General features: G+C 42.2%; 1 protein-coding gene across 1 annotated transcript in view; it reads left to right on the top strand.

The window, feature by feature from the left end:
- LOC149200281 (putative ATP-dependent helicase At3g02060, chloroplastic) overlaps nt 1-25,068 on the top strand; it is a 204,424-nt gene that overhangs the window by 57,875 nt on the left and 121,481 nt on the right. The window contains exon 2 of the mRNA XM_089400897.1: nt 10,176-10,401. Coding sequence (XP_089257023.1) covers nt 10,176-10,401 — 226 coding nt within the window. The remainder of the gene's footprint in view (nt 1-10,175; nt 10,402-25,068) is intronic.

Raw genomic sequence — 25,068 nt, 5'->3', positions numbered from 1 at the left:
GATCCATCATAGGGGCTGCCAAAGCCATGTTACATGATCAGGGGTTGCCATTGTTCTTGTGGGCAGAAGCCTGCAACACAACTATTTACTTGCAGAACAGGAGTCCGCATCGTGCCTTGGGGCACATGACTCCGGAGGAGGCTTTTTCTGGGAAGAAGCCTGATATTGGTCATCTTTATATCTTTGGATGCATTACATACTCCTATATACCGAAGGAGAAGAGGACCAAATTAGAGCCCACCGCAGAGAAGGGTATCTTTGTGGGCTACAGTGAGACCTCAAAGGCCTTTCGGATTTACATTCCTGCACAGAGGAGAGTTGTTGTTAGACGGGATGTGAAGTTCGAGGAGGACAGGGCCTTTAGGAGGTCACGGGAGTTAGAGTATCTGGATCAGCCAGACCCTCAGCAGCAATTGAGTTAGTCGCAGGGATCCAGTGGGCAGGGATCAGAAGGATCAGGAGGTACATCTATGAGGATGTCAGGTCCGTCAGTGAGCAGTGGCTCATCGAGCCAGAGGGGTGGTGCTCCGGGCAGCATGCAGAGCAGTTCACAGAGCAGTTCACTAGGGAGTCCACTGATGGACAGTTCACACGGTACCTCAACTTCTACAGGTTCAGGTGCAAGCAGGAGGACAGCAGATAGACAGTCAGGAGTTCAGGCTACTGATGGTGATGAGGAGGAGGAGTTTCATTCTCCTATGGGAGAAGCATGCTCAGGGAAGAGGAAGCCCAAGTGGCTTCAGGACACCTTGAGAGATGCCACATCTGTTGCTGAGCCGAAGAGGCCGGTCAGAGAGAGTAGACCACCTGAGAGGTTTTGTAGCTATATGGCGATGGTTACCAGCATCCTTGACTCTGAGCCTTCTAGCTATGAGGAGGCAGCTAGCCAGCAGGTCTGGAGAGAGGCCATGCAGGAGGAGTATTCTTCTATCATGAAGAATGATGTTTGGGAGGTGGTGCCGAGGCCTGAGGGCAAATCCGTGGTTACTTCCAGATGGCTTTACAAGGTAAAGCATGTTGCAGATGGCAGCATTGAGAAATTCAAAGCGAGGTTTGTGGCTAGAGGGTTCTCCCAGGTAGAGGGAGTTGATTATGAGGAGACCTTCGCTCCCGTGGCTCGATATACTTCGATTCGCTCCATTATATCGATAGCAGCAGAGATGGGTTGGAAGATCCACCAGATGGATGTGAAGACCGCATTTCTCAATGGCTTCATACAGGAGGAGGTGTACATTGAGCAGCCACAGGGCTTTGAGGTGCATGGGAAGGAGTCCCATGTGTGCAGATTGAAGAAGGCCCTTTATGGCTTGAAGCAAGCTCCCAGAGCATGGTACTCCAGGATAGATGCATACTTGCAGGGGATGGGTTTCACAAAGAGTGAGGCAGATCCGAACCTTTACTTTATTGTGATTGGTGAGGAGCCTCTCATTCTGGTGCTGTATGTGGATGACTTGATCATTACAGGTGCAGAGAGACTCATAGAGCACTGCAAGAGAGATCTTGCGGCGGAGTTTGAGATGAATGACATCGGCTTGATGCATTACTTTTTGGGTTTGGAGGTGTGGCAGGAGGAGGGGCATTTCTTCCTGGGGCAGGGGAAGTATATTGTGGACATCCTTAGCAGATTCCACATGGAGGATTGTAGACCCATGTCGACACCGATGATCACCAACTGGAAGAAGCTTCATGCTTCGGATTCCGAGTTGGTGGATCCCACATTGTACAGGCAGCTGATTGGTTCCTTGATGTATTTGGTCAACACTAGACCAGATATCTGTTTTGCAGTCAACACGATGAGTCAGTTTATGTGTGAGCCTAGGAAGGTTCACTGGGTGGCTGCAAAACGCATTTTGCGGTACTTGCAGGGGACAGTGGATTATGGTCTGGACTACAGGCAGGGAGATGGAGTGAGATTGGCAGGGTACACTGATTCTGATTGGGCAGGTTGTGCTTCTGATAGGAAGAGCACTTCAGGGTGTTGTTTTGGGTTGGGTTCAGCAGTAGTGTCATGGTTCAGCCGGAAGCAGCAGTCAGTAGCACTGAGTTCAGCGGAAGCAGAGTATATGGCAGCCAGTCTAGCTAGTTGTGAGGCTATCTGGCTTCGCAAGATGTTGTTTGGCTTATTTGGTCAGCTGTTGAGACCTTCAGTGATTCACTGTGATAATCAGAGTTGCATTAAACTCACGGAGAATCCAGTATTTCATGACAGGTCAAAGCATATCGGGATCAGATATCATTTCATCAGAGACTATGTTCAGAAGGGAGCTGTGAAGCTTGAGTATATTTCCACTGATGAGCAGGTTGCAGATATCCTTACCAAAGCCTTACCACGGGGCAAGCATGTCTACTTCAGAGACAAGATGGGTGTGGTGAAATTTGGTACCGGAGGACAGGTGGTTCCCTTAGGATTTGATCTTTGGCCTAGGGAAAAGTGTCCAAAAGAATTTAATTTTTCTCCTAAAGTGACTTTATAATTTTATAAAGTTAAATCTAATTTAAAAGTGACTTTAAGTGATAAAGTTACTAAGTCTAATTTTAAAGTAAATGAAAAATTAGAAAGGAAAAGTGACTTTGGAAATAAATGACTAAGTGGGTCTTTATTAAAGTGGGGTGAATTAAAAAATAGAAAGTGAGATTTAAATGAACATTTAATCTCAACCATTGATCTAAATCTATTTCAGCCATTGGATTTAGAGATCACCCAAAAGTCACTTGGATCACCCAAAAGTCACTTGGAGTTATATTAAAGGAGGAAAATGAGGAAAAGGTCATTCATTCTTTCATGAGCAGATTGGGAGAAGGAGAGCAAGAGAGATTTCTGTGCAGGGAGGAGAAGGAGATAGCAGCTTGGCACACATTCCAAGGCAGCAGTTGAGCAGATTTGTACAACTGATTCAGCACATAGTAAAAGGCATATTTTTGCACAAAAATCGAGGAGCAGTTTGCTGATTTTTCTGCACACAAAACGGAGGCCGTACAACATTTATTGCTGTCATGTTTGCTGTAATTTCTAGATTGCTGTGAGGCACGGGAAAGGAGATAAGTTGTAAATTCGCTTGCTGAATAATTCTCATTGTAAAAAGGCAATTTTCAGAAATAAAGAAGAGCTCTCAAACTGGTTTTCCCCAAGAGTTGTAGGGGGTTTTTCCAGGGTCAAGTTGACCAAAAATATCAGTGTTTTAATGGCTGTTTTTGATTGCTGATTTTTAATTCTGCAATTTCCAGCATTCTGAAAAATTTCCAGAATGTGTTTTCAGCAATATTTATTTTTTTCAGTCTGTTAAATGTATGGTTATGGGAATGGGCATTTAACTACATGGGAGAAATAAGGAGAAACTGAAAACCGGGGTGGGAAAACAGAAATTTTTACATAGCAGTAGCAGTAGCACGATGCAACATGATGAGAGAGAACTGCAGTGTAGATGCAGTGTTGGGAGAAAGGACCAACAACATCACGGATGTAGAGGGAGTTGCCCTACGGATGTAGCAGTGGCAGTGGCAGAGCCATGGGCAGCAATATAGGATGCAACAGTCCAGAGGATGTTGGGCGGGGAGGCCTAGCATCAGCACAGGTACCGGTGTCATATAATCAGGGTGATGCTTAGGGTGGAGCATTACGAGAGCACTTTCCTCGCTAAGAGGGAGTGTTGATTTGGGGTAGCATCGGATGTGCTCTAGCCATGAAAAATGGTGGAGAGGCTAAAGCACATGAGATCTCCAAGACCCAGAAATGGTTTGGGCAGATTCTACCTGGTTACGGATATATTAAAATAATTAATATTTTTAATGATGTTCCTAAGTCTAAACTTAGGAAAAATAAAATATTAAGGGGTATTAATATAAAACTGGGTTAGAAGGTTCTAAAGGACATGGATCAAGTCAAATCTAATCATAGCCGTTGATTAGAGATGTAATCTCGGCCGTTGAAGACTCAACATAAAAAGTATAAGAGGAGGCTTGAGGGTCAGTTGGAGAATACACCAGAGTGAGCAGTCATTCGATTCTCTAGAGCGGGGTTTGCTAAGACAAATCGAATTAGTGATAGGAGTTGCAATGAGGGGCAGTGAGTACGAGGCAGAGATAGTGCAGGAAGACCAGCGCAGAGGTAGAGAGGCAGACACAGAGCCAGAGGGAGCCACGCAGAGGCTAGCAGGGACTGCGTAGAGGCCAAAAGGGCCTGCGTCATCCATGCAGACGCTGCAAGAGTGACGCTGAGAGCTAGAGAGGCTGCACAGAGGCTCAGAGGGCTGATGCAGAGAGTTTCAGGCTGACGCAGAGTCTCAGATTGTGCTGGAGAGGGTTTTGTGGGGCAGATTTTCAGAATATCTGCTTCCGAATAGAGAGGTATTACTGCCAGATTATTTTCTCTGTCGGGTGAGCCAGTTTGGCACCCAGTTGTACTCAGAAAGATTGCATAATAATATAACCCTCAGAATTGCTGCATCGGTTTTCCCAAGTTGGGTTTTTCCGGGGACGATTGTCCAAAAATAACGGTGTCACTTGTGTGTTTGTCTATTTCTTTCAGTTGTTGATCTGTAGATGGTTGAGACTGTATTGTGTTTATTTCAATGTTTATATGGTTAAATAACTTGTTAGTAATTAAACAAGTAGGCGAAATAAACCAGAGAATACATATAAAATTTATAATGGGTAATACTTAGAAATTTCAACAAAAGTCAATTTGTGTGAGTTTCTAGACTATTCTCACCTTGACTTAATTAATTCTAATTAATTAACTAGTTTTTCTAAGTTTAGACTTATGAAATATTAAAAAATAGGTTTATAATATAATTAAGATATCTCTTGGTGGAATTTCCAAAAACAATTTATGGGTTATGGAGATCTCATGTTTTCTAGCCTCTCCACCAAATTTCGTGGCTAGAACACATTCGATGCTACAAAAACTAACACTTCCTCTTAGTGAGGACTATTTTCTAGTGCTGCACACCCTATCACAACACCTTGTCTCGGTACCATCTCTTGTCATGCAGCTGATGTCTGGCCATACTGGCCGCCAACCATTGCGCAACTCTAATGATGCATCCGTGCTGCTGCTGACACTGCCATACTGCTACCAACACCGCATCTGCACTGCAACTCCCTCTCAGCTGTCGTTGATGCAACTGCAACTACTACAACTCAAAAGCATCCTAATTACTGAATCAACTGTGTTCAGTATGATGCATCTATTTCCTGAGTCTTCACTGCTACTAGCCTCTACACTGTCACTGAAGAATCTGCGCTGGTGCCAACTCTGCACTGAGCCACCTGCTCTGCTGTCAACACGGCTCTGCACTCCTCAACGTTTGACTGCTACTAGTCTGCAACTGTCACTCTAGTACTGACTGCATCAAATACCACTGACCCATCTTGCTATTGAATACTGTGGGCCCCTCGTAGCCAAGTAATGATCCATGAGGTGGACTCCTTAAGGACCCTGCCCAACTCTGTAACTCTTTGGGGTTACAACACCAAATCACCCCACCTCACTCCTGGAGGTATGGATGCAAACATAGCAAAATCTGATCTACTCATACTGCTGCTGCTACTGCTTTGCCAATGCTTCCGCACTGCTGCTCCGACTCTTGCAATAATGAGTCTAATCTCCCCAGATCCTTAAGTGCTAGCTTCCATAGGGCTGCTCCCTCTGAAAGTACACTCCCTCCGAGTCTCAATTTCCCTATGGTAAATCTCTCTGCTCCCTCTGGGCAACTCACACTGTCCTCCTGCATTGGAAACTGCACTGTGAAGCTCTGCACTGGGGGTCTTCTAGATGGAGCTGCACCTGCATACTGCAACTGGGCAATTCACACTGCCCATGTCACTGCATCTAGCTCTGCAACTGTCTCCCGGCTAATGATTGCAACTGTCTAAGGACAGATTGCTTCTGTGGACACTGAACCGACTATTATGATATTGTGGGCTCTTGTAGCAAAGGTAATGGTCCTGTTGCAACAAATTGGAACTGATTTGACTGATCTCCTTGTTGCAACTGCGTTGGACCCTGCCCGATATGGCACACTAGAGTCTTATACTCCTCCTGGATGTAGTGCCCAACTATCTCCTTTCAAGCCTAGTCCTTGGTTGGGACCCTTCGCTTTGCAACTTGCACTAGACAACTCACAATTCCTCTGGCACCTAGTTCCGGAAACTGGAAGTTGATCTGTCGTCCAGATCTACATTTTGACTAACTCGGACTTCCTACTCTGGCAATCTCATACAATCATCTTTGCAAAGCTGCAATGTCCGCGGAACTCAAAATCTGGAAAATAAACAGGAATTTCCTCCTGTTTTCCTACTCCACTGCTTATTCTGAAACTCACACTCCTTTCTGGAATGCGCAAAACTGCTCTGTCTACCTCGCTTTGCCTTCAACTGCTTTCTGCAACTACTCGCTCAACCTTTCCGAATATTCTTCTTCGCAAATTGGCACATGAACTGTAATCCCAACAACTTGAACTGGCTAGTCTGGCAAACTCGTACGACCTTCTGCAACTAGAAAATTATGGATCTCCTCTAGAAAATTGGAACTGAAAACCCTCTAGGAAAATCTGGAAATTCCTCCCTTTTTGTGTGTTGTTTTCTCTTCCACCTGGCACTGATTCTGCTCTAGCAACTGTTGCAAAACCCTTCGCGTCCAACCAAGGAATCTGCTCAGCGAAAATCTGAGCTGTTGCTGCTCCCTCTGACTACTGGAATCACTATCCCGGGCAACTTTGATTTTTTTTGCAAGCCTGCAATTGAAAATCGAACTCCTGCCCATCAATTCGATCTTCCTATCTAGGTACTGTGCAACCTCTGAGAATTTCGGCTTGCTGCTCCCTCTGAATAGCAAAATTCCCTACTTTGTTTCTGAGCTTCCCGACTGATCAGTCATGCTCCGAGACCATGTGAAAATTTCATCTATCACAACAACTAGAAATTATTTTCCTAATTGTAAATCTATTTAACAATTTATTTCTAGTTTGCTACGACAAATACCAAATAATTCACACTAGGGTTTGTGCTATGCAAGAAAAGCCTAGATGAGAATACAATGCACTAGGAGTTGATGGTTTGCCTTGTAGAGTCCATGGCTCTTATTGTGAAACAAAAAGAGGTAGTGCTAGGGTTCCAACCAGTGTGGAAAAAGTCCCGATAAAATCGGGATTTATTCCCCAAAACGCGATTTTTTCAAGAAAAGGATTAAATCGGCCGATTTTTTGCCGACTTTTTAAGAAACGAAAAAATCGGGATTAAATCGAAAAAGTCGGGATTAAATCGGGACTTTTTCCAAAAAATCGTGGTAGTTTCTTTAATGATTTTTTTTTCTTTGAAAAAATCGGGATTTTATTGAAAAAATCGGGATTTTATTGAAAAAGTCGGGATTTTATTGAAAAAGTCGGGATTTTATTGAAAAAGTCCGGATTTTTTAAAAAAGGAATATTTTTGTATTTTTTTAATTTTGCCGACTTTTTGCCGACTTTTTCGAAAAACTCCCGACTTTGCCGAGTTTTTCAACTTTTGGACCCTTGCCGAATTAATCCCGACTTCGACTTTTTCCACATTGGTTCCAACCCTAGAGAAGACATTAAGAAGAGGGCTAAACCTTGAATAAGATTGTAACCTTGTTCTTCTATGATACATGAACTATGGAGGCTAGAGGAAGATCATGGATAACCTAGTTTGATGAGTATTGAGCTTGGTTTAATACATTGCTTGGAACTCTTGATGGTTACATGGATGTCTTGGTGTTTATGTTGATGCAATAGTTGGAGACCTAGGGTATGAGGACTCAAATCATAGGATGAACACTTAAACTTGAAGCTAGTGCTAGAGTTGTCTTGTAAGCGACATACTTATGTGATGCAAGTGGGCTAGGGTCTGTAAACTCTAAGGAAGATAAGAGTGCTAATGTGGAAGCGATTTTCTGTGAGACAAGCTTGATGAAGAATCAAGGATGGAATTTTTGGTGTTGATGCTAGCTTGTTGTGGATCATTTGGGTGACTAGATAGCTTGGTGGCAAGCCTTTCTAGGTCTCCTTATTGTTAGCTAGAGTTTGCTATTGATGTTGGATTCCCTAGCTAGGGTTTTGAGGCATTGGAGAGTCCTAGCTTGTGATAAGCTTGAAGAAGTATTTTATATGAACTTGTGATAAGTTGTTGGTATGTATTTGTAACTTTATTCTTCTATAGATATTTCTTCTATGAAATACACATCTCGAGGAAACCCATTGAACACTTTGCCTTATTCTGAGGATGATACCTAGGGTAAACTTGATTTTGTAGAAACTTGAAACTTTTTCAACACAACGCTCAAGGCCATTACAAAAATATACTCATTAAGAGCTCAACATGTCACTTCCAAGAATTGAACCTTGGTAGGGAGGATAACACTACTCCTCACATCCAGCTAGGGTAGACCTAATTAAAAAACATTCTTTTATATATATAAGTGTGATTTATTGTCCAAACTTTGTGTACTTGCAGATCTGATTTTAAGCTCATATTCTCATGATGAATGTTAAGATAAAGATAAGGTAATTTTATGAATGTCCAACAAGTGACCTTAAATAGGTCAAAGGGACTGCTAGGTATGTCGGAAATAATAAATGCTGTTTGGTATGCATATTTATTGTGAGCATCCAGCTAATTTTGTTAAGTAATTTTACAAGTATATAAAAGCTAAAGGGACAGATCTACTGCTGTTAAATGTGCTCTAATGAATTATTTTCAGATCTATTATGAGCTCGAGAAGCATGCCCTAAGGGTTGAAACATTAATGTATTGAAGTACACTTGTTTGGTATTTGTTTTCTTTGGATCCATGGGGACTTGGATTGGACAAAAGTGATTTTTCTAAGTTGCAAAGCCTGGGAAAACCCTGAAGGGAAACCCTATAATCTTTAGGGTACAAGGCCAATTAACAACAATGCTTGAAGCCATTACAAAAATATACTCATTATGAGCTCAACATGTCATTTTTGGGAATTGAACCTATGTGGAGAGGATATTAGTCATTCCTCTCAAACACTTGAGATAAACCCAATTGACAAGACAGAAGTGAAATATGTATTGCTGCAATTAATATTTCAGGTTCAGATCTAAGGCTGAAAGTTATTTGCATTAAAAGTCAGATTTCTGAAATTTCAACAGGAATCCCAAGGGATGTTTGTCCACATTTGTGGATGGCATCCCCAACAAGCTTGTTGGCATAGACTGGTTCAGCTCACCCTGGAAGACTCGATCTGAGTACTTGCTAGCATAGAACTGGCAAAATGCCCTGCAACATTGGTGGCAAGTGGTTGTGCTAACCCCTTAGGCTACATGTTAGTCACCTCTAACTAAAAGAAAGCTATTTCTAGTTTCCCAAGATGTTCACTGTAGGAGTTTTTGACTTGGTATTGGGAACTTTTTATGATGTAAATAGTCATTCTTCAAATAGTATTTTTTCACAGTAATGGTTAGGTTTTTGTCCTAAAAAAGGGTTGCAGCTGAACCATAGAGTGTTTACAAATTGGAAGGTATGCATCTTACCCCTAGGTCTTTTGTTACAAATGTTCCATTCAATATATAATTAAATTATTTTTGTCCAGAAGCACCTGTTGTAGAACCCCAGGTGTATTGCTGAATATACACAATGACAATACTTCTAAAAACATGAAATAAGATTAACTTAGCCCCGAATGGGTGTCAACATCCAGAGCCACCTGTGCTGCTGAGTCCTTCACGTTCCACTTCTTTGTTAGAATAGTGAGGCCTTGCAGTGTAGTGACTCTGTGATAGCTTCTGCCTCATCATTCATGGCAGTACCAAGTCCCCAAGCATATTCAAGCTCTCTTCCTTTAGGTTCATAGATGACCCCACCCCCACACTGACTACATTAAATAGTATTTTAAGCACAATGGCAGAGGCATTTAGGCTAGAGGCAGATGCACCTCATGAGAACACATTCACACGGTCAATCAGTGGGTGTGGTCTCAAGGCTACTGGACCGGTTTAGCCATACCATTCCTGCAAATCATATAATTATTTTATTTTGCAGATTCATCTTATTCTCTATTAGCCAAGGTGGATATATTATTATATTTAACAAGCAGAAACTTGGCATTTTATCATCTTTGAGCTAGTTGTTTACACTCTTTTTCCCTTTTTGCTGTAGATCTATGTCAAACTGACTGTTAATATTGTTTGTAGACCTAATGAAACAAGGAAACCCCGATCATTGAGCAAGTTAAGTGACACCAGTGTATGGGAGAAGAGAAAGAAAAAAGGAAAAATTGCCATTCAGAAGATGGTTGTTGATATGACAGAGCTATACCTACAGCGGCTTAAGCAGAAAAGGCCACCATATCCAAAGGATCCTGCAATTGCTGAATTTGCAGCTAAATTTCCATATACGCCCACTCCAGATCAACAGCAGGTGTAGTTTCTCTCCAGGTAGCCCTTTATTCACCTTGCGTCTCTTTCTTTATTACTTAGCAAATGAGAATCGCTAAAAATATATTGTTTTCAAAAGTATGCAATTACCTATGTTTTGAAAATATGAAGAATAATCCGAAAATCAATAATATCTTGTCAAATAGCAAATTGTTTTCGTATTGTCTCTAGTTTTCATTGGTTGATGGCTGCTGACTGCACTAAGATGTGTCTTAGCACTGTGGTTGGCCTTTAGTAGGTAATGCACATTGTACTTCAATCACCTGTTCATGTTTGCAGAGTAAAGCAAAATAAAATACACATTTTAGGTATTGTTAGTGGAATTGTTTTCAAAGTTGGTTTGGACCTTTGAAATCCTTTATTTTCAAGTTTTGTGAATAACCTTAAGAGGCCTGTAGTATTTACTTATTTGTAATGTCTTGCAGAGCAAAGAAAATTATGACACATGACATTACATAAAAATCAATTATTGAAACTGTGTCCATAGGGATAATTCAAAATCCTTTGTAAGGGCACAGTCTGACAAATCAACATGACCCAGCCAAAGTCCTTCATGGCTTTCAGGGGAGGATCTGCCCTTGGACCATTCACCCCTGGCCGAATCAGCATGGCCCAGCCAAATTCCCTCATGGCTTCTCAGCTAAGTTGCATGAAGTGCCGAAATGTTTCTTTGTATATACATATATAAATATATTTATAAATAAGTGAATAACTCATTATCTTGCAAGAAAAAAGGGAATAAGGCCCATAGATGACAATTTAGAAGGAAAACCAAGTCTATGTCAACTCTCATAGATGATTCCATGATGCTTGAGTTTCGGTCGAGTTTTGGGTACGGGTACAGCCTGAAACACTAGGTTCCTAGAAGTTTCGTGCAACATAGCTTCTTAGGTGAATTACATCAATCTCTGTTAATTTTAGGTATGTTCTATGTTGATAGCGAATTTACTTCAATTTTCCATATTAGTTCAATATCAATTCCATATAAGCAATCACGTTTAGCATGATAGTAAAATGCAGATAGAACATAAACATAAATTGCAAAAGGCAAGCCAAGACAAGAGGACACAAGATGTGGCGCCAGCTAGGGACAAACCCCAATGTGGGGAAACCCTTAATCAATTCTTCTTATATGTTCTTCAATAGTTCAGCAGAAAGAGAGAGAGAGAGCATATACATCAGAAGTCAACATTTTGACTTGTCATAATAAGAGCATAGATCCATCTCTAAGAAGATGATACATGAGGTAGTTGGACTCAGTTGAAAACATGCTGCTTCAACTGATTCTCCAAGGTGACTCCATTACCATCTCGTGCTTATCACTGTGCTGCACCATCATACCATGTCCAACATCACTAAGCTACACCATGTTGCACCATCACTATGTTCAACATCACTGAGCTACACCATGCTGCACCATCACTATGTCCAACATCACTGAGCTACACCATGTTGCACCATCACTTTGTCTAGCATCACTGAGCTACAACATGTTGCACCATCACTATATCCAGCATCACTGAGCTACACCATGTTGCACCATCACTATATCCAGCATCACTGAGCTACACCATGTTGCACCATCACTATATCCAACATCACTGTGCTACACCATGCTTCACCATACATCCTGTACCCATCGCTGCTACTGTGTGCACTATGCATCCTGCTGTCGTATACTATGCTGTCTATAATGTTACAACATTCATCATAAGGCCAAGGTGGCTAGCTATAGTGCTATGGCCTGCGGCCTAGCACATAGCAATGCCAATGTCTTCTCCTCTATGACAACATTAGAGTGACAGCAATAGGTTTCCGTTAAGACAGTGATTGGATCTATCATTCATGACTGTGTTTCAATCAAAACAACAGTTAGAGCATCCTTATTTAGAACAACTTTAAGGATAGTTGAGGGTGTGGCTTCTTTCTCTCAGCGTTTAAGTGTGAGAGCATTCCTTCCATGACAGCGAGGGTATACCTTTCATGACTGCGTGTAGGATTAGGGTTTTTCCTTCCATGACAACGAGGGCATTCCATGGGTAGAACACTCTTCTAAGACAATGTTTAGGTGGCATCTCCATTAGGCAACACAACAACTAAGTTTAGGGCATCTCCTCTCCCTTAGTCCTGCGACTAGGGTTCCTGCCTTCATTTCCATGGCTGCGTATTTAGGGCATCTCCATAACTGCAGTTAGGGTCACCCTTGGGACAACGTATTAGACAAGGGCTGTCTTCCTTGACAACGTAGAGGATTAGGACATATCTTCTTCACAACATGACTGCGTCCTAGATCTAGGTCATGCGCAGGGCTATCATGAGCTAGGGCATCATCTTCTAGGATTGCGTTTCTACTTAGGGATTCTTCTCCCCACTAAAACCCAAAACGAGTGGAGAAGAAGAGATCTCAAGTGAGTTGTGTCTTTGCAAGGCACTTGTATTTATACTAAAACATGGAGCACAAGTGGGGGCAGTTTGGCTGCTGGCCGAGCTTGATGAATTGTCCCATAACACAAATAAATTCATATCTCCATGAATACTTATCGAAATTGGATGATCTTTAGATCAATCTTACACCTCTCGATAGAGGAATCCAAGAAAAATATCAACTGCCATAAATAAGATGAGCCACATGGAGTTTGGCCCTGGTTGCCAATTTTAATACTCCCTCTCAACTAGGGAGAACTCCATCCGCTTATCCATCTTCTAGACTGTACTATCTCTGCCATCAGTGCCCTGCCCTGCTTTGCTCTACTCTGCTCTGCTTTGCTGAAACATGAAGAAGAAGAATTGATCGAGAATGTCTCATACCATTCTCTGCTAACCCGAAGTCAGTCCTATATGAAGAGAGTGTGTCATACCACTCTTATTGATCCCAGATCAATTCCAAAAGAGAGTGAGTTATATCACTCTTACTGACCCGAAGTCAGTGTCATTGATCCCAGATCAATATCACAAGAGAGTGTCTCGGACCACTCATACTGACCCGAAGTCAGTTTCATTGATCCCAGATCAATATCAAAAGAGAGTGTCTCAAACCACTCATACTAACCCGAAGTCAGTTTCATTGATCCCAGATCAATATTATCCTAGCATAGGGAGTACGGTAGTAACACAATGCGTCCATCGGTGCTACTATGGTCCCTATCCTCATTTCCCTACTCATTGACCATATGAGAGGTACTTCCCATGAGTCCCAGACTGCATGGGTAGGATGTCTCAACAGGAGAAGGATGAACCACTCATCCTACCTACATGTCACAAGGGGTATCCCAGGGGAAGGCTGAACCACTCTCCTTGTACACAACAAATCACTAGGGGAAGGCTGAACCACTCACCCTATGATTGTGCCTCGGCAGGAGAAGGATGAACCACTCATCCTACCTACACAACAAACCACTAGGGGAAGGCTGGACCTCTTACCCTATGGTTGCTCATCGCTCCATGATGTACCCCCAAGCCCCTGGAGCTCCCAGAGCTCAATATCCATATCATATAGGACCCTTAGGAGGGAGTCTCTCTACGAATCCAGGTCGTTCTCGGAAAGCCACAAATTTGACCTTTCTAGGGGCTTCGACATAATGTCGGCAACCTACACATCAGTTCCAATGCGATGGAGCCTTCTTGCTCATCGATGTACCATATCCCAGATAAAGTGATACCTGATGTCTATATGCTTGGAGTGATCATAGAATACGAGATTCCTCAATAATCGAATCCCCCTCTGGTTGACACAGAAGATCACGGAGGTATCCATCATGTGTACAAACAACTCACTGAAGAGCTTCCTCAACTAGGCAGCTTCACATGAGGTCATACTTGTAGCTATGTATTCGGCCTCAGCGGTGCTTAAAGAAACCGTCTTTTGCTTCCTGCTCATCCAGGATATCGTAGCAGAACGCAAAGAGAACCAACAGTCAGAAGTGCTCTTGCAATCCTCCACACTGCCTGCCCAGTCAACATTCGAATAATCATGCAACTTCACATTTCCGACAATGTATCTCAATCCATTGTGCCCTGAAGATATTTCAGAAGATTCTTGGCACCAATTCAGTGAGGCTCAACCATATATGAGCTCAACATGCTAATTGCAAAACATATCCCCGGATGGGAGTTCACCAAGAACATCAATGCTAGAATGAGTTTGTGAAACTCAACATTTCCTAAATCAGGTTTGACATCCCTACCACATAACTTCTGAAAGTTAAGCTCCCTCAAGGTAGTCATGGGCTTGCAGTTCACCATTCCAAATTTGGAATCCAACTCCCTCTTACTTTTGCAAATGAGACGGTCTGCACCTGTCAAAAAGAGGTTGTCCTCATAAGGTGCCAGTATGAGAGGTCCACCATCCACAACCTTCAAGCAATGGTTTGGATCGGCTTCACTCTCAGCTTCATCAGACAACTATCCATCCTCTCATATCAAGCCCGGGGTGTTTTGCTTCAAGCCATAGAGGGCTTTCTTCCAACTACATACATGAGATTCCTGATCATGAATCTCAAACCCCTCGGGTTGTTCCAAACTTGTGGACTTGCTACATGAGGGGAATGGTCCCCTTGTAAGATTTTCCTTCGGTACATCTCGGACATGTACCTTCATGCTCTTCTTGAATCAAGCATCTCTGTCACGATCTTACGCACATAGGGTAGGGCCCCATAATAAGCATACCTTCAGTGCTATAGGAGAGATGTGTCAACTGACATGGTCCCCAATGGACTTCCTGCAACTTGATACAAGTTGCCAACCCTGAATAAAAGCATCTTTGAAAATTCCAAAACACGTACCTTTCCATCGATGAATGTCACCTTGAAACTTTTGACTTCCATTGCTGAAATGAACACCAGGTTCTTCTTGCGATCAGGTACATAAAGAGATTCTTGTAAATGAATTCAGTTATCTTCATTCAATTGAGGGGTAACATTCCCTACACCCTTTCCGGGATAGGTGGCATTGACTCCAAGTATAATCCCATGATTGTTTCCATCTCTACCAAATTAGGGAGAGCACCCTTCTATCTAATGAAGTGCCTTGAAGCACTATAATCAATAAGCCAGATTCTCAAAGAGGGCCAATATAAGATAATGCTTCTTTATCTTGTCAGAAACAACATTTGATTTTTCATACCTGGGGTTCGTTGCTTTCTTTGAAGAGTCGGCTATTTCCTTGATGACCTGCATTACCTGTCATTCCTCTGATCATTGAAGATGTCCCTGGAATGATTGTTATCTTCATCAAGTGATGTGTCCCTACCATTCGGACACTCCTTCGCATAATGGCCGAACTTATTGCAAGCAAGGCATCTGCCTTTCCTTCCACCCTTAGATTCGGACTTCCCATTGAAGTGATCTTTAGGTAGGCCATCAGATGCTTCCGCTGCGCCACTCGGATAATATTCTCTGCTTCGACTTCACCCTTGGTGAATTTGAAGAGGGATGAGGAATCCATTGATCCTTTTGTCCTTTCCAACTGTCTTCAGTGATTGCTCTTTCACTCTTGCTTGGGCTTTGTCTTCGCCTCAGCGCTGATACCATGTTAATTTTAGGTATGTTCTATGCTGATAGCAAATTTACTTTAATTTTCCATATTAACTCAATATCAATTCCAGATTAGCAATCACATTTAGCATGATAGTAAAATGTAGATAGAACATAAACATAAATCATAGAAGACAAGCCAAGACAAGAGGACACAAGATGTGGCGCCAGCCAGGGACAAACCCCAATGTGGGGAAACCCTTGATCAATTCTTCTTATATGTTCTTCAATAGTTCAGCAGAAAGAGAGAGAGAGAGCATATACATCAGAAGTCAACATTTTGACTTGTCATAATAAGAGCAGAGATCATCTCTAAGAAGATGATACATGAGGTAGCTGGACTCAGTTGAAGACATGCTGCTTCAACTGATTCTCCAAGGTGACTCCATCACCATGTTGTGCCTATCACTGTGCCGCACCATCATACCATGTCCAACATCACTAAGCTACACCATGTTGCACCATCACTGTGTTCAACATCACTGAGCTACACCATGCTGCACCATCACTATGTCCAGCATCGTTGAGCTACACCATGCTTCAACATCACTATGTCCAGCATCACTGAGCTACAACCTGCTGCACCATACATCCTGTACCCATTGGTGCTACTATGTGCACTATACTGCACTCTGCATCCTGTACCCATCGCAGCTACTGTGTGCACTATGCATCTTGTACCCATCGCTGCTACTGTGTGCACTATGCATCCTGTACCCATTGCTGCTACTGTGTGCACTATGCATCCTGTTGTCATATACTATGCTGTCTATAATGTTACAACATTCATCATAAGACCAAGGTGGCTAGCTATAGTGCTATGGCCTGCGGCCTAGCACATAGCAATGCCAATGTCTTCTCCTTTATGACAACGTTAGAGTGACAACAATAGGCTTCCGTTAAGACAACGATTGGATCTATCATTCATGACTGTGTTTCAATCAAAACAACAGTTAGAGCATCCTTATTTAGAACAACGTTAAGAATAGCTGAAGGTGTGGCTTCTTTATCTCAACATTTAAGTGTGAGAGCATTCCTTCCATGATAGTGAGGGTATACCTTTCATGACTACGTGTAGGATGAGGGATTTTCCTTCCATGACAGTGAGGGCATTCCATGTGTAGAACACTCTTCTAAGACAACGTTTACGTGGCATCTCCATTAGGCAGCATAACAACTAAGTTTAGGGCATCTCCTCTCCCTTAGTCCTGCGGCTAGGGTTCCTGCCTTCATTTCCATGGCTGCGTATTTAGGGCATATCCATAATTGAGGTTAGGGTCACCCTTGGGACATGGTATTAGACAAGGGTTGTCTTCCTTGACAACGTAGAGGATTAGGACATATCTTCTTCACAACATGACTGCATCCTAGATCTAGGTCATGTGTAGGGCTATCATGAGCTAGGGCATCATCTTCTAGGACTGCGTTTCTAATTAGGGATTCTTCTCTCCACTAAAACCCAAAATGAGTGGAGAAGAAGAGATCTCAAGTGAGTTGTGTCTTTGCAAGGCACTTGTATTTATACTAAAACGTGGAGCACAAGTGGGGGTAGTTTGGTTGCTTGCTGACCTTGGCGAATTGTCCCATAACAAAATAAATTCATATCTCCAAGAATACTTATCGGAATAAGATGATCTTTAGATCAATCCTACACCTCTCGATGAGAGGAATCCAAGAAAATTATCAACTGCCATAAATAAGATGATTCACATGGAGTTTGGCCCTAGTTGCCAATTTTAACAATCTCCTCTGGTCAAATTAGGATGACCCAACCAAAGTCCTTCATGCCTTCTCAGGAGAAGATCTATCCAATCCTGTAGTTGCTTTGGGCCACTCACCATTAGTCAAATCAGCATGACCCAACCATTTGGCATGGCTACTTAGGTGAATGTATCGATATTCCATGGTCAAATTAGCATGACCTAGCCAAATCAACATGGCTTTTCAAGAGATGGTCTACCTAATCCTACAAAGACATCAACACTCCCTCTCAACAAGGGAGACATTCTGCATCACACCAAGCTTGTCTCTGAAGTGTACAAACTTCGCTCTAGACAAAGGCTTGGTTAGAATGTCAACAATTTGCTTGTCTGTGAATATGTATTGGAGCTTCATCGCTTCCTTCTGCACCATGTCTCGGATGAAGTGATATTTGATCTCAATGTGCTTTGACTTGATCAGATAGCCTTGCAAATAGCTTCCAAAGCCACACTGTGTCTTGCCTTGCAGCACTGGCTGCGATATACTTTGCCTTTGATGTACTGAGAGTGATAGAAGTCTGCTTGCTGCTAAGCTAGGATATAATAGCTGATTCTAAGCTGAAGCAACACTCTGGAGGTGCTCTTTCTATCCTCTACACTCCCTGCTCAATTTGGATTTGTATATCCCTCCAACCTCAGTTCATCATTTGAGATATATCTCAAACCATATCCAATTGTTCCACGTAGGTACATCAACACATGCTTTGTTGCAACCCAATATATCTGCCTTGGCTCGACCATATATTGACTTAGGGTGTTCATTGCAAAGTAAATATCCGACCTGGTGTTAACTAGGTACATCAAGGATCCGATCAACTACCTGTACATCGTGGGATCCACCAAATTTGAATTTGAAGCAAAATCACTCAACTTCTTCAGATTGGTCACCATAGGTGTAGCATGGACTTGTAGTCAATCTTACCCAATCTCCTCAAAATCTGAACTATGTACTTCTCTTATCCAAGGAAGATCTCATCAGGTCTCTACAACACCTCCAATCCCAAGAAATAATGTATCAAGCCAAGGTCCTTCATCTCAGATGTTCGAGGCCAACTTCCTTTGACATTGAAGTAGATCCCTCCGTGGTAATCTAGGCTGCTCCCTTTGTCACACAAGCTAGTCCTTTTGCAACTACTGTTTCCGTTGTCACTGAAGCATACTCTGTTGTCTAACATGGTCCCCTCATAGAAGGTATACAACTCGTAGAGACCTTCTGTCTCTGAACATCCTGTTTGACAATCTCAACCCATAACATCCTCTTGGAAGGTTGCTCCTTCCATTATGCTTGACTGTTTGCTTCATCAAAGCTGGAAGCTCTTTTGGTCATCTGGCATAGTCCTAGATGTCCTAATAATTTGTACAATCCTCCCTCTCAAACATCAATCACTTCCTTGCTGAGTCTATGCTCGAGCCCTTAGGCCATACAAGAACTTGACGATTTGGCGACTGTAGCAAAAATCTCCTCATAGTCCACTCGCTCTTTTTGGGAGAACCCCCTTGCCACAAAACTCGCTTGTATGCTACCATGGAACCATTCTTCCTTTCCCAATCTAGGAGGCCATGGAAAAGAAAGGAAAAAATCATAACCAAGCAAAAATAAAGGACAAGAGGTTGACTAAAAAATAAAAGTAATAATAACAATCAAGGGAGAAAAAATACAATGTACTTATCTCTTGATTTGAGGATTGTAGGGAATTGTCAACTTCCTCTCTGACAAATCTGTAAGAGAGTCTCAAAAACTTGTCACATTCCTTGTCCCACAAACCAAACATCACTACTATTGGTAATAGTTTTTAAAAGAAAATTTCCTTCGACTTCTTTTGAGGTGGATGCTCATCATAATCATCATCAACATTCGCTGTTGATGCACACTACTTTTCTTCCTTTTCTTCTCAGGACACTAGGAGGGATAGTGTCCAAAATCATGACAAATAAAGCACTTGACCTTTGACATATCCTTATTCCGATCTTGAACAGGAGTGGGTCTTCTACTGTATTCTTCTTATCAAACTTTCCAAAGTTCCTTCTTCCTTTTCCTTTCCTTGTGTGGGTTGCAAGAGCTTGAGTTTCTTCATCTTGCGGATTTTGTAAGTTATTCCTGGACAACTATCTGGTCTCCTCTTGGACATAATCAGTCCATAGCTTATCATACTTGGGTAGTTTTTCTTGTGCACAATTTCCCTGAATAAATGGCTCCCATGAGGAGGGAAATCCATTGAGAGTCACTATAATAAGCTCTGTATCATCAATGGTATCTCTAATGGCTACAAGCTCATCTCTGATCTGGGAGACTCTCATAAGATACGAGACAACAAAATCTGATCTAGTCATCATGACATTATGGAGACAATTTCTCAAGGTTAACTTCCTACTAGTGTTGCTGCTCTCATACAATCCTACCAGAGCATCATATACTTCCTTGGTAGTGTTCAATGCAACAACATGAGGAATCAAGTGGTCCTTTATTGAATCTACCAAGCTTCTCGTCGCCTTGGCTTCATTCTTTTTATACTTGGCTTTCTCCTCAACTCCCTTTGGCTCTGGAATGACTTTCTCCACATGACCCTGAAGCTTATTCTCTTCCAAGATACAGAGTATCCTAGTCTTCAGATATGAAGTTGATGGCACCATCTAACCTGTCTTCAACTCTGAGACTTGGTGCCATTTTGACAAGAGGTCTTAAAACCACGTTGCTAAACACTTGTCTCTTAGGCTGACTTCAATCGCTGCTCGTTCAACAAAGCTATGAAATATCTGGGAGTTCATTGACCATATATTGACTCAGGGTGTTCATTGCAAAGTAAATATCCGACCTGTTGTTAACTAGGTACATCAAGGATCCGATCAACTACCTGTACATCGTGGGATCCACCAAATTTGAATTTGAAGCAAAATCACTTAGCTTCTTCAGATTGGTCACCATAGGTGTAGCATGGACTTGTAGTCAATGTTACCCAATCTCCTCAAAATCTGAACAATGTACTTCTCTTATCCAAGGAAGATCTCATCAGGTCTTTGCCACACCTACAATCCCAAGAAATAATGTATCAAGCCAAGGTCCTTCATCTCAAAGGTCTGAGGCCAACTGCCTTTGACATTGAAGTAGATCCCTCCATGGTAATCTGGGCTGCTCCCTTTGTCACACAAGCTAGTCCTTTTGTAACTACTGTTTCCCTTGGCACTGAAGCATACTCTGTTGTCTAACATGGTCCCCTCATAGAAGGTATACAACTCGTAGAGACCTTCTGTCTCTGAGCATCCTGTTTGACAATCTCAACTGTTAACAGGTATATCTATGCTGATAGCAAATTTACTTCAATTTCCATATTAGCTTAATATCAATTCCAGATTAGCAATCACATTTAGCATGATAGTAAAATGCAGATAGAATATAAACATAAATCGCAGAAGACAAGCCAAGAGAAGAAGACACAAGATGTGGCGCTAGCCAGGGACAAACCCCAATGTGGGGAAACCCTTGATCAATTCTTCTTATATGTTCTTCAATAGGTCAGCACAGAGATAGAGAGAGAGAGAGAGATAGTACATTTACAACAAAAGTCAACACTTTGACTTATCTAGATAAGAACATAGATCATCTCTAAGAATATGAGATTAGTTGAAGACATGCTGCTTCAACTGATTCTCCAAGGTGACTCCACCTATCATCGTGCTGCATCTCGTCATCATGCTGCACCTATCATCACAATGCTGGACCTCATGACTGCTGCACCTAATGCTGCACTGCAGTCCCATGTGCCATGGTTGAATCATGTTGTCATACTGCGTGTCTCACGGGCTTGTAGGACCATGCCCATGCTGTCCACACTTGCCATGCTGCACCATGGATGCTGCTGTCATGTTATAATTGCTGTCCCACTTTGTTGCCATGTCATATCACAGATGCTGTACAATGTCTGCTGTCCTATGTCATAGGGCTGTCCCAACATAGTTGCTATACCTTGCTGCTGTCCTATGTGACTTTGCAGCACTATGCAGCCTGCTTGTCTATGCATCTTGGCAGCACCATGTAGCCCGACTGTCTATTTACTTTGCTGCACTAGTTTGCAGCACCATGTAACCTTAGCACTGCTGTACTAGTTGCCTTGCTTGCTGAGCAGCACCATGTACCCTTGCTGCCATGTGTTGTTTCACCACGCTGCACTACTACACTGCATCACTGGATAGGGCATCACCCTACAGCCCTTATCTTCCATACAAATCAGCAAGGCAACCTTCTAAAGACTGCGGTTAAGCAAGGGAATAACCCTCCATACCTACGCTATTTCTTTAGGCCTTGTTTAACTGCGGTTAAGGCCATGCTGTCTCTTCAGCTCCTTCATGCTGTCTAGGGAAGCCTTCACGCTGTCCTTCTGGTCCTTCAAATTGCGGCTAAGGTCACACTATCCCTTCAGCCCCTCTACATTGTCTAGAGCAGCCTCCACGCTGTTCCTTTGACTCCTTATATTGTGGCTATAACTCTGCTGTCCACACAGCTGTTCCTCGGCCTAATCTGCCCAGCATTATGCACTTGGAACAACCCTTACTTACCATGCTGTCACCTACAACAAACCCTCACTGCGGCCCATAAACTTGACTGCGTTAGGGCTGAATTAGATCAGTGTTTAGGGTTGGATTAGACCAGCGTTTAGGGCAGCCTTTAGGTCTGTGTTAGGACACCCTTTAGTCTGCTGCCTTCCATCTGTGTTTAGGGCTGCCTCTTTTCTTCCAACATCTAGGGCTTCCACTCCTAGATTTCTCTTCCACTAAAACCCAAGACAAGTGGAGAGAGAAATCAAGATAGAAGTGTGTGTGATAAATGACTCTCAAGTCATCTCCTTGTATACTAAAACGTTGAGCACATGTGGGGTTTATTTGGTTGCTGGCCGACCTTGACGAATTGTCTTATAACACAAATAAATCCATAACTCCATGAATACTTACCGGAATCAGATGATCTTTAGATCAATTCTACACCTCTCAATGAGAGGGATCCGAGAAAAATATCAGCTGCTATAAATAAGATGACCCACATGGAGTTTCGCCCTAGTTGCCAATTTTAAGATCAACCCATAACATCCTCTTGGAAGGTTGCTCCTTCCATTCTGCTTGACTGTCAGCTTCATCAAAGCTGGAAGCTCTTTCGGTCATCTGGCATAGTCCTAGATGTCCTAATAATCTGTACAATCCTCCCTCTCAAACATCAGTCACTTCCTGCTGAGTCTATGCTTGAGCCCTTAGGCCATACATGAACTTGACCATCTGGCGACTGTAGCAAAAATCTCCTCATAGTCCGCTTGCTCTTTTTGGGAGAACCCCCTTGCCACAAAACTCTCTTGTATGCTACCGTGGAACCATTCTTCCTTTCCCAATCTAGGAGGCCATGGAAAAGAAAGGAAAAAATCATAACCAAGCAAAATACAAGGACAAGAGGTTGACTAAAAAATAAAAGTAATAATAACAATCAAGGGAGAAAAAATACAATGTACTTATCTCTTGATCTGAGGATTGTAGGGAATTGTCAACTTTCTCTCTGACAAATCTGTAAGAGATTCTCAAAAACTTGTCACATTCCTTGTCCCACAAACCAAACATCACTACTATTGGTAATAGTTTCTAAAAGAAAATTTCCTTTAACTTCTTTTGAGGTGGATGCTCATCATAATCATCATCAACATTGGCAGTTGGTGCACACTGCTTTCCTTCCTTTTCTTCTCAGGACACTAGGAGGCATAGTCTCCAAAATCATGACAAATAAAGCACTTGACCTTTGACATATCCTTCTTCCGATCTTGAACATCAACGAGTCTTCTATTATATTCTTCTTATCAAACTTCCAAAGTTCCTTCTTCCTTTTCCCTTTTGTGGGTTTGCAAGAGCTTGAGTTTCTTCATCTTGCGGATTTTGCAAGTTATTCTTGGACAACTATCTGGTCTCCTCTTGGACATAATCAGTCCATAGCTTATCAAACTTGGGTAGCTTTTCTCATGCACAAATTCCCTGAATAAATGGCTCCCATGAGGAGAGAAATCCATTGAGAGTCACTATAACAAGCTCTGTATCATCAATGGTATCTCTAATGGCTACAAGCTCATCTCTGATTTGAGAGACTCTCATAAGATACGAGACAACAAAATCTGATCTAGTCATCATGACATTATGGAGACAATTTCTCAAGGTTAACTTCCTACTAGTGTTGCTGCTCTCATACAATCCTACCAGAGCATCATATACTTCCTTGGCAGTCTTCAATGCAACAACATGAGGAATCAAGTGGTCCTTTATGGAATCTACCAAGATTCTCTTCGCCTTGGCTTCATTCTTCTTATACTTGGCTTTCTCCTCAGCTCCCTTTGGCTCTGGAATGACTTTCTCCACATGATCCTGAAGCTCATTCTCTTCCAAGATAAGGAGTATCCTAGTCTTCCAAGATCTAAAGTTGATGGCACCATCTAACCTGTCTTCAACTCTAAGACTTGGTGCCATTTTGACAAGAGATCTCAAAACCAAGCTGCTGAACACTTGTCTCTTAGGCTGACTTCAATGGTTGCTCTTTCAACAAAGCTCTGAAACCATGTTGAATTTTTTACAAGATGTACAGTGGAATATAATTTTCTGTCAGGTAATTATTTCCTAATGATTTTCACACAATATTCTATGCCATTGATATTATTGAGCAATTACACTTCATAAAATATTAATAGTAAATGCAATAGAAACAACAAAGATCTTAGAAAGACAACCATGCACAAAAGAGACAATATTTTTACCTTGGGAAACCCAATCTTGGGAGAAAACCCAACAACTTTTCTTTAGGAGAAATTATTCTTTAGCAAGCTTTACAAATCAACGATTTATCTAGAAATCTATGCCAATATCCACGTCAAAATACCAGTCAAACTTGGTCAATCTCTAGCAAGTCAATGCTGGTCAAACTGGCGAAAATAGTCGAAAGTCAATGCTATTCAAACTGCAGTCTGCGGTCAAATTTGGCCTTGCGGTCAACTCTTGTGGTCAATTCCGCACGTGCGACCTGTAGTCAAACTTGCACTTGTGGCCTCAATCAACATCTCACATGTGCAGCCACAAGAAGCTGGTCAAATTCGTCGTCTTCTCACGTGTGGTCTCTAAGAGAGATAGAGAGAGAAGATGAAGAATGATAAATCTTGTTCTTGCTTGGTGGAGAAAATGAGAGGTCACATCATTTATATACCAGTAAAATGGGGTGAAATAACCTAGGGGACACATACCTTTACCCTCTTGGGCCGACTTGTCATTCAAAAATCAAATTTTTATTTTAATTCTCCATAATTCTTCTAAGCCAACTTAGGCATGCAGGAAATCTCCCGATGCTACACA

This window comes from Pinus tabuliformis, chromosome 2_1 (genome assembly GCF_031772625.1).
Source record: "Pinus tabuliformis cultivar Carrire ecotype Pingquan chromosome 2_1, CPIR1, whole genome shotgun sequence".
Lineage (NCBI taxonomy): Eukaryota > Viridiplantae > Streptophyta > Pinopsida > Pinales > Pinaceae > Pinus > Pinus tabuliformis.
Note: the sequence above shows the minus strand (reverse complement) of the source record. Positions and strands in the feature narration are given on the sequence as shown.